This window comes from Ascaphus truei, chromosome 14 (genome assembly GCF_040206685.1).
Source record: "Ascaphus truei isolate aAscTru1 chromosome 14, aAscTru1.hap1, whole genome shotgun sequence".
NCBI classification, from domain to species: domain Eukaryota; kingdom Metazoa; phylum Chordata; class Amphibia; order Anura; family Ascaphidae; genus Ascaphus; species Ascaphus truei.
The window spans coordinates 19398949-19414780 of NC_134496.1; the positions used below are offsets into that span (position 1 = coordinate 19398949).

Consider the following 15832-nt stretch of genomic DNA (forward strand, 5'->3'; position numbering starts at 1 on the left):
TGCCAGCCTCCCCCTCACACACACTAATACACCATGACATGTATACACAGCACAGGTACAGCACAGGTACAGCGGCAGTGCCAGCCTCCCCCTCACACACTGATACATCATGACATGTACACACAGCACAGATAGTGGCAGTGCCAGTCTCCTCCTCACACACTGATACACCATGACATGTACACACCACAACAGTGCCCCCCCACCTCTCACCTGCTCCAGAACGTAGTTGGCGCTGGAATCCATGACGCCCCCGAGCTCGCGGTATTGCCCAGAGTACTTGATGTAGCCCCAGGTGAGGAGGGCGATGAGCAGCAGTCCCATGGCGCAGTTGCACAACTGTGCCGCCACCCCCAGCCCCACGAAGCCCGAGATACCGGACACCATGTAGAGCGCCACCACCAGCGCCAGCAGCACGGCGGGCGTGCGGAAGGCGGTGAAGATGTTCTTGCTCTCGTTGTGCTTGCAGAAGGCGGAGTACATCTCCGTCACCTCCCGCTCCAGCTCCTCGCGGTACTGCCGGCTGAACTCCACCCCACCCATCTTCTTGACGCGGTCAAACTGTGACAGCGCCTCCTGGCAGAACGTGGCGTGGCGCTCACGCAGGGTGTCGGGGGACACGTAGGGTTTTTCCCCGCCGCAGGCCTGACACGGGGGGAGGGGGGGAGAAGAGGGAGGAAGAAGGAATTGATGATTGGACAGGGGGGTTTAAAATGAAAGGGGAAGTGAGAAAAATAAAGGGGAGGGAGAGGAAGAGGGGGGAAAGAGGAAGAGAGGGGAGAGGGGAAAGAGGAGATAGGGGGGAAGAGGAAGAGAGGGGAAAAAGGAGATGGGGGGAGAGGAAGAGGGGGAAAGGGAGAAGGGAGGAAGAGATTGGGAAAGGGAGGAAGAGAGAGGGAAAGGGAGGAAGAGAGAGGGAAAGGGAGGAAGAGAGAGGGAAAGGGAGGAAGAGAGGGGGAAAGGGAGGAAGAGAGGGGGAAAGGGAGGAAGAGAGGGGGAAAGGGAGGAAGAGAGGGGGAAAGGGAGGAAGAGAGGGGGAAAGGGAGGAAGAGGGGGAAAGGGAGGAAGAGAGGGGGAAAGGGAGGAAGAGAGGGGAAAGGGAGGAAGAGAGGGGGAAAGGGAGGGGGAGAGGAAGTGAGGGGGTAAGGGAGGAAGAGAGGGGGAAAGGGAGGAATAGAGGGGGAAAGGGAGGAAGAGAGGGGGAAAGGGAGGAAGAGAGGGGGAAATGGAGGGGAGAGAGGGGGAAATGGAGGGGAGAGAGGGCGGAAAGGGAGGGGAGAGAGGGGAAAGGGAGGGAGAGGGGAAAAGGGAGAAGGAAAGGGAGGAAGGGAGGGGGAGAGGGAGGAAGGGAGGGGAGTAAGAGAGGGGGGAAGGGAGTAAGAGAGGGGGAAAGGGAGTAAGAGAGGGGGAAAGGGAGGAAGGGAGAGGGAAAGGGAGGAAGGGAGGGGGGAAGGGAGGAATGGAGGGAGGAAGGGAGGGGGGAAGGGTGGAAGGGAGGGGGGAAGGGAGGGGGAAATGGAGGAGGAAAGGAAGAGAGAGGGAAAGGGAGGAAGAGAGAGGGAAAGGGAGGAAGAGGGGAGGAAAGGGAGGAAGAGAGAGGGAAAGGGAGGAAGAAAAAACATAAAAACAGACAATGGGATTAAGGAATGGGGGGTGGGGGAGATGTAGAATGAATAGGAATATTGTGGGGTCACAGCCCCCCTCGCTGCAGATCTCACCTGCTCCATGCTGCTGTAATATAAATCTTTAGCTGAAGCGGCAGCGGCCAGATTATTTGCTTCTGCGGTGGCCTGAGTGAAGAGACAGAGGGTTATACAGCCAGGCAGGTGCCACACAGGCAGGGGGCGGCACCGAGGGCATGGGCAGCCAAGGGGTAACACAATCATACCTGCAGCATGGATTTGGGATGAGGTAAACCTTCACCTTGATAAATCTTAATGTAGGCCTAACGAGGGAAAAAATACATTACACACGGACATACCAAGCATCACTATATACAGGCGGCACGTTCCTTCAGGGACTGGGGGAGGGGACAATTTTCTTGCCTCTAAGTGGGACTGACCTTTCAACCCATTAAACACGTCACGGTCATTAGGTCACTTTGCGTTATACACCTCTGCGTAACCCCACTATGTGCTGCATAGGTGTACCCCAACATAACTTAACCCCACTATGTGCTGCATAGGTGTAACCCAACATCGCTTAACCCCACTATGTGCTGCATAGGTGTACCCCAACATAACTTAACCCCACTATGTGCTGCATCGGTGTACCCCAACATCGCTTAACCCCACTACGTGCTGGAGTGGTGTACCCCAACATCGCTTAACCCCACTACGTGCTGGAGTGGTGTACCCCAACATCGCTTAACCCCACTACGTGCTGCAGTGGTGTACCCCAACATCACTTAACCCCACTATGCGCTGCAGAGGTGTACCCCTAACATCGCGTAACCCCACTATGTGCTGCAGAGGTGTACCCCAACATCGCTTAACCCCACTATGTGCTGCAGAGGTGTTCCCCAACATCGCGTAACCCCACTATGTGTGGCAGAGGTGTACCCAAACATCGCTTAACCCCACTATGTGTGGCAGAGGTGTACCCAAACATCGCTTAACCCCACTATGTGTGGCAGAGGTGTACCCAAACATCGCTTAACCCCACTATGTGTGGCAGAGGTGTACCCAAACATCGCTTAACCCCACTATGTGCTGCAGAGTTTTATCTCAAAATCGCTAAACTCCACTATGTGCAGCAGAGGTGTACCCCAACATCGCGTAACCCCACTATGTGCTGCAGAGGTGTACCCCAACATCGCTTAACTCCACTATGTCCTGCAGAGGTGTACTCCAACATCGCTTATGTGCTGCAATGTTGGGGTACACCTCTGCAGCACAGATTGTGATGAAGCAATATTGGGGGTGCAGGAATAGCAGAGCAGTAGTAGTATGTTACCCACCTTGAAATATTCCAGCAGACCCCTGCAGGTCACCTTTGAACCGTTAATCTCCTTCTCCACGATGCTTTCGGAGCCAAGAACTAAAGGGACAAGATCACCAAGCTGCTGCTTAAAGTCCGGAGCAATGTCTGTGGGGGACAGATTAACATTGTTACAGCTCAGGGTGACGCAGTGACACAGACAGAAGGGAGCTATGAGCCTGTCCCTCCCCCCGCAGGATGATGCAGTGACACAGACAGAAGGGAGCTATGAGTCTGTCCCTCCCCCCGCAGGGTGACACAGTGACACAGACAGAAGGGAGCTATGAGTCTGTCCCTCCCCCCGCAGGGTGACACAGTGACACAGACAGAAGGGAGCTATGAGTCTGTCCTTCTGCCCGCAGGGTGAAACAGTGACACAGACAGAAGGGAGCTATGAGCCTGTCCCTCCCCCCGCAGGGTGACACAGTGACCCAGACAGAAGGGAGCTATGAACCTGTCCCTCCCTCGCAGGGTGACACAGACAGAAGGGAGCTATGAGCCTGTCCCTCGCCCCGCAGGGCGACACAGTGACACAGACAGAAGGGAGCCATGAGTCTGTCCCTCCCCCCGCAGGGTGACACAGTGACACAGACAGAAGGGAGCTATGAGTCTGTCCCTCCCCCAGCAGGGTGACACAGTGACACAGACAGAAGGGAGCTATGAGCCTGTCCCTCGCCCCGCAGGGTGACACAGTGACACAGACAGAAGGGAGCTATGAGTCTGTCCCTCCCCCAGCAGGGTGACACAATGACACAGACAGAAGGGAGCTATGAATCTGTCCCTCCCCCCGCAGGGTGACACGGTGACAGTGACATAGACAGAAGGGAGCTATGAGTGTGTCCCTCCCCCCGCAGGGTGACACAGTGACACAGACAGAAGGGAGCCATGAGTCTGTCCCTCCCCCCGCAGGGTGACACAGTGACACAGACAGAAGGGAGCTATGAGTCTGTCCCTCCCCCAGCAGGGTGACACAGTGACACAGACAGAAGGGAGCTATGAGCCTGTCCCTCGCCCCGCAGGGTGACACAGTGACACAGACAGAAGGGAGCTATGAGTCTGTCCCTCCCCCCGCAGGGTGACAGTGACACAGACAGAAGGGAGCTATGAGCCTGTCCCACAGAAAGAAGGGAGCTATGAGTCTGTCCCTCCTCCCGCAGGGTGACAGTGACACAGTGACAGACCTTTCAGTCGACCATCGAACTGCGGGTTAGTTGCCACCTTGAGACCGGGGTGTGGGAGCAGGAAGCAGCTGACATTGGTGAAACAGGAATGAATGTGTTTGCGCACGTTCTGTATTTCTTCATGCTGATGATCCTTCACCTGAGGGGTCACAGCACAGGTACAGCGCGGGCAGCGGCAGCGTCAGCCTCCCCCTCACACTACTACACCATGACATGTATACACAGCACAGGTACAGCGTGAGCAGCGGCAGCGCCAGCCTCCCCGTCACACTACTACACCATGACATGTATACACAGCACAGGTACAGCGCGGGCAGCGGAAGTGCTAGCCTCCCCGTCACACTACTACACCATGACATGTATACACAGCACAGGTACAGCGCGGGCAGCGGCAGTGCCAGCCTCCTCCTCACACACACTGATACGCCATGACATATATACAAAGCATAGGTACAGCGCAGGCAGCAGCAGTGCCAGTCGCGCACACACACTACTACACCCTGCCTTGTATACACAGCACAGGTACAGCACCGGCAGCAGCAGTGCCAGCCTCCCCCTCACACACTACTACACCATGACATGTATACACAGCACAGGTACAGCACCGGCAGCAGCAGTGCCAGCCTCCCCCTCACACACTACTACACCATGACATGTATACACAGCACAGGTACAGCGCGGGCAGCGGCAGTGCCAGCCTCTCCCCCTCACACACTCCTACACCATGACATGTATACACAGCACAGGTACAGCGCAGGCAGCGGCAGTGCCAGCCTCCCCCTCACACACTACTACACCATGCCATGTATACACAGCACAGGTACAGCGCGGGCAGCGGCAGTGCCAGCCTCCCCCTCACACTACTACACCATGACATGTATACACAGCACAGGTACAGCGCAGGCAGCGGCAGTGCCAGCCTCCCCCTCACACACACTGATACGCCATGACATATATACAAAGCACAGGTACAGCGCAGGCAGCAGCAGTGCCAGCCTCCCCCTCACACACTACTACACCATGCCATGTATACACAGCACAGGTACAGCGCAGGCAGCAGCAGTGCCAGCCTCCCCCTCACACACTACTACACCATGACATGTATACACAGCACGGGCAGCAGCAGTGCCAGTCGCGCACACACACTACTACACCCTGCCATGTATACACAGCACAGGTACAGCGCAGGCAGTGGCAGTGTCAGCCTCCCCCTCACACACTTTATTTACCCGTAATCTCTTCTCTAGGAATTTCATCCCTCCTTCTGCTCCGTACATATATTCATACGGGCAGCTCCAGTCTCTAATCAGGAACAGGAGAGTCTGTGGAGAAGATTTAAACATGGATTTAAAGGGTCAGTCCCACAAACTCTGTCCTACCCCGGCAACCTCGACTTTTTTCAGGCTCAGTAAGCCACCTGACATGGTCTGTCCTGGAGCCTTCATCTTGAGGGGGAGGTGTGACGGGAGGGGGTAACCAGGCTATATAATAAAGGTCAAGCCTGTTTGGTTACCCCTGCTCCGTGTATAAGGGTCCCAGAGTTACCTCTTGGGCCCAGTAACATTGTATGATCACATTGCCTGATTCTCGGATATATGTGGGCGCACTGTCCCAGCAATACTTCCCCTCGAAAACGTAAGCACGACTCACCACTAGGGTGCCCTGCTTCAGCACAGCCCAGAAAAGAGAATGAGGCACACCTATAATTCTCCCCGACTTACTCGCACTATTTTAGGGTACCCGGGATGAGTTGCACTGGGCCATACACACACAAACCCACCGCACTCACCCACCGCACTGACCCGCACAAACCCACCGCACTCACCCCCTCACCCACCACTCGCGCCCCACACGCACAAACCCACCGCACCCAACCCTCACACACACAAACCCTCCTCACACGCACAAACCCACCGCACTCACACAAACCCGCCGCACTCACACAAACCCGCCGCACTCACACAAACCCGCCGCACTCACACAAACCCGCCGCACTCACACAAACCCGCCGCACTCACACAAACCCACCGCACTCACACAAACCCACCGCACTCACCCCCTCACCCACCACTCGCGCCCCACACGCACAAACCCACCGCACTCAACCCTCACACACGCAAACCCTCCTCACACGCACAAACCCACCGCACCCAACCCTCACACACACAAACCCTCCTCACACGCACAAACCCACCGCACTCACACAAACCCGCCGCACTCACACAAACCCGCCGCACTCACACAAACCCGCCGCACTCACACAAACCCGCCGCACTCACACAAACCCGCCGCACTCACACAAACCCACCGCACTCACACAAACCCACCGCACTCACCCCCTCACCCACCACTCGCGCCCCACACGCACAAACCCACCGCACTCAACCCTCACACACGCAAACCCTCCTCACACGCACAAACCCACCGCACCCAACCCTCACACGCAAACCCTCCTCACACGCACAAACCCACCGCACTCACCCCACTCACAAGCACAAACCCACCGCACTCACACAAACCCGCCGCACTCACACAAACCCGCCGCACTCACACAAACCCGCCGCACTCACACAAACCCGCCGCACTCACACAAACCCGCCGCACTCACACAAACCCGCCGCACTCACACAAACCCGCCGCACTCACACAAACCCGCCGCACTCACACAAACCCGCCGCACTCACACAAACCCGCCGCACTCACCCCACACGCACAAACCCACCGCACTCAACCCTCACACACGCAAACCCTCCTCACACGCACAAACCCACCGCACCCAACCCTCACACACGCAAACCCTCCTCACACGCACAAACCCACCGCACCCAACCCTCACACACGCAAACCCTCCTCGCACTCACCCCCCTCACAAGCACAAACCCACCGCACTCACACAAACCCACCGCACTCACACAAACCCACCGCACTCACACAAACCCACCGCACTCACACAAACCCACCGCACTCACACAAACCCACCGCACTCACCCTCCTCACACACACAAACCCACCGCACTCACACAAACCCACCGCACTCACACAAACCCACCGCACTCACACAAACCCACCGCACTCACAAACCCACCGCACTCACACAAACCCACCGCACTCACACAAACCCACCGCACTCACACAAACCCACCGCACTCACACAAACCCACCGCACTCACACAAACCCACCGCACTCACACAAACCCACCGCACTCACAAACCCACCGCACTCACACAAACCCACCGCACTCACACAAACCCACCGCACTCGCCCTCCTCACACGCACAAACCCACCGCACTCACCCTCCTCACTCGCACAAACCCACCGCACTCACCCTCACTCGCACAAATCCACCACACTCACCCCCCCTCACACGCACAAACCCACGCACTCATCCTCCCGACACACCCCACACCCCCCATATGACATACCGCACTCATCCCGTTGATCATATACTCCACATTCACAGGAGGGGGGAAGGGGGCTGCGATCCTCCTTTCTTCCCTCTCCTCAGTGCCAGGCTGGGGGGGAGGAGGGGGTGAGGGGATGCGCCACGGGAGTGCGATTCCCCCAGGGGCCGCTGGCATGTGACAGAATGTGTGGAGAATGGTGACACCTTGTGGCTGCTGTGTATATTGCGCTGGGTGTGTCACAGGGTGTGTGTGTGTATATACATACACATACATATACATTATATATATATATATATATACATACACACACACACACACACACACACACACACACACACACACACACACACACACACACACACACACAAAAGGAAGAGAGAACTCTTGAAAGCTTGACCTATGACATAAATTGTTAGTCCAAATAAAAAATAGTGTGCAGAATAAATGAGTACTTCAGTATTAGGTGATACATTGTTAGTCCAACTAAAAAAGATATCACCTAATACTGAAGTACTCATTTATTCTACACACTATTTTTTATTTTTACTAACAATTTATGTCATAGGTCAAGCTTTCAAGAGTTCTCCTCTCTTCCTCAGGTCGGCAATACTGACATACAAAGGAATCTATGGCTAAAACAGTGTAAGGGAGAGCAGGAAGAAAATAAACAGCAGAGATGTACTGTAGATAAGCTGGGGTGAAAAAGTGTTTGAAGCCATGGAAGGGTGACAAGGAACAGCATGGGGGGGAGGGGATGCTGTGGGGGGGTGGGGGTGAGAAGGTGCAGATAAGAAGAGACAGGATGATTACAAATAATTCTGATAGAGTGTGAGAAACCCCATATCCGCATTAAGTCCTTTTGTTTTTGTGTCAAAGAGTCTTATCATTCTGAGTTCAAATGTTTTCCGTTCTTGGGGGTGTTTAAACATTCCATCGAGGATTTTGATTTTTAAATCATTTATGGGATGATCTGGTTGTGAGAAATGATGTCCCACTGGTGAGCAGTAGATTCCTTCTTCGTGGATATCGCAACTGGACTAACACGGCTATTTCCGTTATATATATAATATATATACACACCTATATATATATATATCAACCCTTTGAGAAAGTCGCTGTCCAGTGACGAAACGCGTCAGGGAGCGGAATTACGTCACCACGCATGCGCAGACGGGTCGTATCGAGCGCGGACAAATATTGCGGCCAGGAACTACAGGATCCTTCGTTTGAACTCTAAAAGAACTGGATTCGCCTGCTGATTGAGCCTTTGGAGTTAAATGTACTATTTATGGGGCGTGCGCACACATATTTTATATATATATATATATATATATATATATAGACACACACGCCAAACTGGGAAAATGGGCCAAAACCCACTCGCCCGCTCCCCCCCCCCACAAAGTCACCCCCCCACCCCCCACCCCCACGACTCTTACCTGCGGCGGGGTCCTGACGGCGCATTCCAGCCGTCTGCTGTCTTGTCGCCTTTAAAATCATGTTTTTCTCCTGCAGCACTATTCAAAACAGCAACGCGGCCATTTTGAATAGTTCTACAGGAGAAAAACATGATTTTAAAGATCAAGACGGAGAAGACCGGCAGATGCCGGGGGACACCGCCGCAGGTAAGCAGTCGACAGCGGCCCCAATGCAGTCGCCTCGGGCATCATATATATATGTTTGGGCGTGTGAGGTGGGCGAGTGTGGTGGGTTTGTGTGTGTGTGAAGAGGGTGACTGCGGTGGGTTTGTGCGTGAGAGAGGGGGTGAGTGCGGTGGGTTTGTGCGTGAGAGGGGGTGAGGGCGGTGGGTTTGTGCGTAAGAGAGGGGGTGAGGGCGGTGGGTTTGTGCGTGAGAGGAGGTGAGGACGGTGGGTTTGTGCGTGAGAGGTGGGTGAGTGTGGTGGGTTTGTGCGTGAGAGAGGGGATGAGTACAGTGGGTTTGTATGTGAGGAGGTGAGTGCGGTGGGTTTGTGCATGAGAGGGGGTGAGGGTGGTGGGTTTGTGCGTGAGAGAGGGGGTGAGTGCGGTGGGTTTGTACGTGAGAGGGGGTGAGGGCGGTGGGTTTGTACGTGAGAGGGGGTGAGGGCGGTGGGTTTGTGCGTGAGAGGGGGTGAGTGCGGTGGGTTTGTGCGTGAGAGAGGGGGTGAGTGCGGTGGGTTTGTGCGTGAGAGGGGGTGAGGGCGGTGGGTTTGTGCGTGAGAGGGGGTGAGTGCGGTGGGTTTGTGCGTGAGAGAGGGGGTGAGTGCGGTGGGTTTGTGCGTGAGAGGGGGTGAGTGCGGTGGGTTTGTGCGTGAGAGAGGGGGTGAGTGCGGTGGGTTTGTGCGTGAGAGGGGGTGAGTGCGGTGGGTTTGTGCGTGAGAGAGGGGATGAGTACAGTGGGTTTGTGCGTGAGAGGGCTTGAGTGCGGTGGGTTTGTGCGTGAGAGAGGGGGTTTGTGCGTGAGAGGGGGTGAGGGCGGTGGGTTTGTGCGTGAGAGGGGGTGAGTGCAGTGGGTTTGTGCGTGAGAGAGGGGGTGAGTGCGGTGGGTTTGTGCGTGAGAGAGGGGGTGAGTGCGGTGGGTTTGTGCGTGAGAGGGAGTGAGTGCGGTGGGTTTGTGCGTGAGAGAGGGGGTGAGTGCGGTGGGTTTGTGCGTGAGAGGGGGTGAGTGCGGTGGGTTTGTGCGTGAGAGGGGGTGAGGGCGGTGGGTTTGTGCGTGAGAGGGGGTGAGGGCGGTGGGTTTGTGCGTGAGAGAGGGGGTGACTGCGGTGGATTTGTGCGTGAGAGGGGGTGAGGGCGGTGAGTTTGTGTGTGTGTGAAGAGGGTGACTGCGGTGGGTTTGTGCATGAGAGGGGTGAGTGCGGTGGGTTTGTGCGTGAGAGAGGGGGTGAGGGCGGTGGGTTTGTGCGTGAGAGGGGGTGAGTGCGGTGGGTTTGTGCGTGAGAGAGGGGGTGAGGGCGGTGGGTTTGTACGTGAGAGGGGGTGAGGGCGGTGGGTTTGTGCGTGAGAGGGGGTGAGGCGGTGGGTTTGTGCGTGAGAGGGGGTGAGGGCGGTGGGTTTGTGCGTGAGAGGGGGTGAGGGCGGTGGGTTTGTGCGTAAGAGAGGGGGTGAGGGCGGTGGGTTGTGCGTGAGAGGAGGTGAGGACGGTGGGTTTGTGCGTGAGAGGTGGGTGAGTGTGGTGGGTTTGTGCGTGAGAGAGGGATGAGTACAGTGGGTTTGTATGTGTGAGGAGGTGAGTGCGGTGGGTTTGTGCATGAGAGGGGGTGAGGGCGGTGGGTTTGTGCGTGAGAGAGGGGGTGAGTGCGGTGGGTTTGTACGTGAGAGGGGGTGAGGGCGGTGGGTTTGTGCGTGAGAGGGGGTGAGTGCGGTGGGTTTGTGCGTGAGAGAGGGGGTGAGTGCGGTGGGTTTGTGCGTGAGAGGGGGTGAGGGCGGTGGGTTTGTGCGTGAGAGGGGGTGAGTGCGGTGGGTTTTGTGCGTGAGAGAGGGGGTGAGTGCGGTGGGTTTGTGCGTGAGAGGGGGTGAGTGCGGTGGGTTTGTGCGTGAGAGAGGGGGTGAGTGCGGTGGGTTTGTGCGGTGGGTTTGTGCGTGAGAGAGGGGATGAGTACAGTGGGTTTGTGCGTGAGAGGGCTTGAGTGCGGTGGGTTTGTGCGTGAGAGAGGGGGTTTGTGCGTGAGAGGGGGTGAGGGCGGTGGGTTTGTGCGTGAGAGGGGGTGAGTGCGGTGGGTTTGTGCGTGAGAGAGGGGGTGAGTGCGGTGGGTTTGTGCGTGAGAGAGGGGGTGAGTGCGGTGGGTTTGTGCGTGAGAGGGAGTGAGTGCGGTGGGTTTGTGCGTGAGAGGGGGTGAGGGCGGTGGGTTTGTGCGTGAGAGAGGGGGTGAGTGCGGTGGGTTTGTGCGTGAGAGAGGGGGTGAGTGCGGTGGGTTTGTGCGTGAGAGAGGGGGTGAGTGCGGTGGGTTTGTGCGTGAGAGGGGGTGAGTGCGGTGGTTTGTGCGTGAGAGAGGGGGTGAGTGCGGTGGGTTTTGTGCGTGAGAGAGGGGGTTGAGGGCGGTGGGTTTGTGCGTGAGAGGGGGTGAGTGCGGTGGGTTTGTATGTGTGAGGAGGTGAGTGCGGTGGGTTTGTGCGTGAGAGGGGGTGAGGCGGTGGGTTTGTGCGTGAGAGGGGGTGAGTGCGGTGGGTTTGTGCGTGAGAGAGGGGTGAGTGTGGTGGGTTTGTGCGTGTGAGGGGGTGAGTGTGGTGGGTTTGTGCGTGAGAGGGGATGAGTACAGTGGGTTTGTATGTGTGAGGAGGTGAGTGCGGTGGGTTTGTGCGTGAGAGGTGGTGAGGGCGGTGGGTTTGTGCGTGAGAGGGGGTGAGGGCGGTGGGTTTGTGCGTGAGAGGGGGTGAGGGCGGTGGGTTTGTGCGTGAGAGAGGGGGTGAGTGCGGTGGGTTTGAGCGTGAGAGGGGGTGAGTGCGGTGGGTTTGTGCGTGAGAGGGGGTGAGGGCGGTGGGTTTCTGCGTGAGAGGGGGTGAGTGCGGTGGGTTTGTGCGTGAGAGAGGGGGTGAGTGCGGTGGGTTGTGCGTGAGAGGGGGTGAGTGCGGTGGGTTTGTGCGTGAGAGAGGGGGTGAGTGCGGTGGGTTTGTGCGTGAGAGGGGGTGAGTGCGGTGGGTTTGTGCGTGAGAGAGGGGGTGAGGGCGGTGGGTTTGTGCGTGAGAGGGGGTGAGTGCGGTGGGTTTGTGCGTGAGAGAGGGGGTGAGTGCGGTGGGTTTGTGCGTGAGAGGGGGTGAGTGCGGTGGGTTTGTGTGTGTGAGGGGGGTGAGTGCGGTGGGTTTGTGCGTGAGAGAGGGGATGAGTACAGTGGGTTTGTATGTGTGAGCAGGTGAGTGCGGTGGGTTTGTGCGTGAGAGGGGGTGAGTGCGGTGGGTTTGTGCGTGAGAGAGGGGGTGAGTGCGGTGGGTTTGTGCGTGAGAGGGGGTGAGTGCGGTGGGTTTGTGCGTGAGAGAGGGGGTGAGTGCGGTGGGTTTGTGCGTGAGAGGGGGTGAGTGCGGTGGGTTTGTGCGTGTGAGAGGGGGTGAGTGTGGTAGGTTTGTCCGTGTGAGAGAGGGCGAGTGCGTGTGAGTTGGTTGAGTGTGGTAGGTTTGTGCGTGTGAGGGGGGGTGAGTGCGGTGGGTTGTGCCCGTGAGGGGGGGTGAGTGCGGTGGGTTTGTGTGTGTGAGGGGGGTGAGTGCAGTGGGTTTGTGTGTGTGAGGGGGGGTGAGTGCAGTGGGTTTGTGTGTGAGGGGGGGTGAGTGCAGTGGGTTTGTGTGTGTGAGGGGGGGTGAGTGCAGTGGGTTTGTGTGTGTGAGGGGGGGTGAGTGCAGTGGGTTTGTGTGTGAGGGGGGGTGAGTGCAGTGGGTTTGTGTGTGAGGGGGGTAAGTGCAGTGGCGTGTGTGTGACGGGGTGAGCGTTGTGCGGTGGGTGTGTGTGAGGGGCGAATGCGTTGGGTTTGTGTGTGAGGGGGTGAGTGTTGTGCGAGTGCGGTGGCTTTGTGTGTGAGGGGGTGAGCGTTGTGCGAGTGGGTGGCTTTGTGTGTGAGGGGGTGAGCGTTGTGCGACTGCGGTGGGTTTGTGTGTGAGGGGGTGAGCGTTGTGCGAGTGCGGTGGGTTTGTGTGTGAGGGGGTGAGCGTTGTGCGAGTGCGGTGGCTTTGTGTGTGAGGGGGTGAGCGTTGTGCGAGTGCGGTGGGTTTGTATTATGAAGGGAACGCAGTTATTAACGCACTGACAGTGTCCGGAAGTTCTGATGACGGCTAATACTGCGCTCTCATTGGCTGGAGGTTGTTTGAACTGGGGCGCTCCCTAGGATTTGTGGCGAAGAAAGTGCTGCAACGCCTAAGCTATTCAAATAAATTGGCTGCCAGTCAGGATTAGTGAGGCGCTTGTGAAGGTAAAATGTGTATTTATGAAATTGTTATTTTTCCCGATTTCTTCATTTTATCTTTTATCCCAGTTTTAATGTATGAAAATCTATGCGGGCGGCGCAGCGATCTCTCGGGCGGCGCAGCGATCTCTCGGGCGTCGCAGCGATCTCTCGGGGGGCGCAGCGATCTCTCGGGCGTCGCAGCGATCTCTCGGGCAGCGCAGCGATCTCACGGGCGGCGCAGCGATCTCTCGGGGGGCGCAGCGATCTCTCGGGGGGCGCAGCGATCTCTCGGGCGGCGCAGCGATCTCTCGGGCGGCGCAGCGATCTCTCGGGGGGCGCAGCGATCTCTCGGGGGGCGCAGCGATCTCTCGGGCGGCGCAGCGATCTCTCGGGGGGCGCAGCGTTCTCTCGGGCGGCCCAGCGATCTCTCGGGCGGCGCAGCGATCTCTCGGGGGCGCAGCGATCTCTCGGGGGGCGCAGCGATCTCTCGGGCGGCGCAGCGATCTCTCGGGGGGCGCAGCGTTCTCTCGGGCGGCCCAGCGATCTCTCGGGCGGCGCAGCGATCTCTCGGGGGGCGCAGCGATCTCTCGGGCGGCGCAGCGATCTCTCGGGGGGCGCAGCGATCTCTCGGGGGGCGCAGCGATCTCTCGGGCGGCGCAGCGATCTCTCGGGCGGCGCAGCGATCTCTCGGGGGGCGCAGCGATCTCTCGGGGGGCGCAGCGATCTCTCGGGGGCGCAGCGATCTCTCGGGCGGCGCAGCGATCTCTCGGGCGCGGTACCTGGAAAGGCTTCAGGAAGATCTCATCCATGGCCAGGCGCCCGTACTCTGTGAAAAGCTGGAGAGAGAAGGGGGAGGGGGGGGAGCAGAGGGAGAGAGAGAGAGAAGGGGGAGGGGGGGAGCAGAGAGAGAGAGAAGGGGGAGGGGGGGGAGCAGAGAGAGAGAGGGGGGGCAGAGAGAGCGAGAGAGAGAAGGTGGGGCAGAGAGACAGAGAAGGGGGGGGCAAAGAGAGAGAGAGAGAGAAGGGAGGGCAAAGAGAGAGAGAGAAGGGGTGGCAGAGAGAAGGGGGGGGCAAAGAGAGAGAGAGAAGGGGGGGGCAAAGAGAGAGAGAGAAGGGGGAGGGCAAAGAGAGAGAGAAGGGGGGTGCAGAGAGAGATAGAAGGGGGGTCAGAGGGAGGTTAATGAGAAAGAGGGAGAAATGCATTGCATTTTTCCGGGAACACTGAATTCAAACACATCAGCTACTGTTGTGTCTGACTAATGGCAGCAAACATAGAGAAGGAGGAGCGAAGGTAACAATTTGCCTGGGGCTTTCGGGACTGACACAGAGTCTGATCACCAACATACATTAGATAAAGATTACACAAAACTCAGCTTTTGTTTACTGTGGAAAAGCGCATTACAGAGAGGGACTCGCGTGCAGGACCAGGCCTCCCCCCCACCCCCTCCTCTAAGGGAATAATATTCAGCGACGCTCCCCTCACCTGTAGCTGCTGCAAATCATCCTCCTGTATATTCTGGGATAAATTGTAAATCTGTGGGGGAAACATCGGAATGAGAGAGGGGGATAGTGAGAGAGGGTGAGGGTGAAGGGATAGCGAGAGAGGGAAAGGGGGAGGCATAGCGGAAGGGGGGGATAGTGAGGGGGGAGAGAGAGGGCTAGCGAGCAAGGGGAGGGAGAGGGAAGTGAAAGAGAGCGGGGAGAGGGAGGGGGAAGTGAGAGAGAGCGAGGGAGGGAGGGGGAAGTGAGAGAGAGCGAGGGAGGGAGGGGGAAGTGAGAGGGAGGGAGGGAGGGGGAAGTGAGAGAGAGCGAGGGAGGGAGGGAGGGAGGGGGAGTGAGAGAGAGAGCGAGGAGGGAGGGGGAAGTGAGAGAGAGCGAGGGAAGGGAGGGGGAAGTGAGAGAGCGAGGGAGGGGGGGGGAAGTGAGAGAGAGCGAGGGAGGGGGGGGGAAGTGAGAGAGCGAGGGAGGGGGGGGAAGTGAGAGAGAGCGAGGGAGGGGGCGGGAAGTGAGAGAGAGCGAGGGAGGGGGGGAAGTGAGAGAGAGCGAGGGAGGGGGAAGTGAGAGAGCGAGGGGGGAGGGGGAAGTGAGAGAGCAAGGGAGGGGGAAGTGAGAGAGAGCGAGGGAGAGGGGGGGGGAAGTGAGAGAGAGCGAGGGAGTGGGGAAGTGAGAGAGCGCGAGGGAGGGAGGGGAAAGTGAGAGAGATCGAGGGAGGGAGGGGGAAGTGATAGAAAGCGAGGGAGGAGGGGAAGTGAGAGAGCGCGAGGGGGGAGGGGGAAATGAGAGAGTGCGAGGAGGGCGGAGGAAGTGAGAGAGAGCGAGGGAGGGCGGAGGAAATGAGAGAGAGCGAGGGAGGGCGGAGGAAATGAGAGCGCGCGAGGGAGGGCGGAGGAAGTGAGAGAGAGCGAGGGAGGGCGGAGG

General features: G+C 58.0%; 1 protein-coding gene across 1 annotated transcript in view; it reads right to left on the reverse strand.

Annotated features, from left to right (window-relative positions):
* The window catches only part of ATL3 (atlastin GTPase 3), a 32688-nt gene that overhangs the window by 3130 nt on the left and 13726 nt on the right, over positions 1 to 15832 (reverse strand). The window contains 8 exon segments of the mRNA XM_075569981.1: positions 214 to 645; positions 1719 to 1790; positions 1889 to 1945; positions 2960 to 3087; positions 4161 to 4299; positions 5390 to 5482; positions 14195 to 14251; positions 14898 to 14948. Of these exon segments, the coding sequence (XP_075426096.1) occupies positions 214 to 645; positions 1719 to 1790; positions 1889 to 1945; positions 2960 to 3087; positions 4161 to 4299; positions 5390 to 5482; positions 14195 to 14251; positions 14898 to 14948 (1029 nt within the window).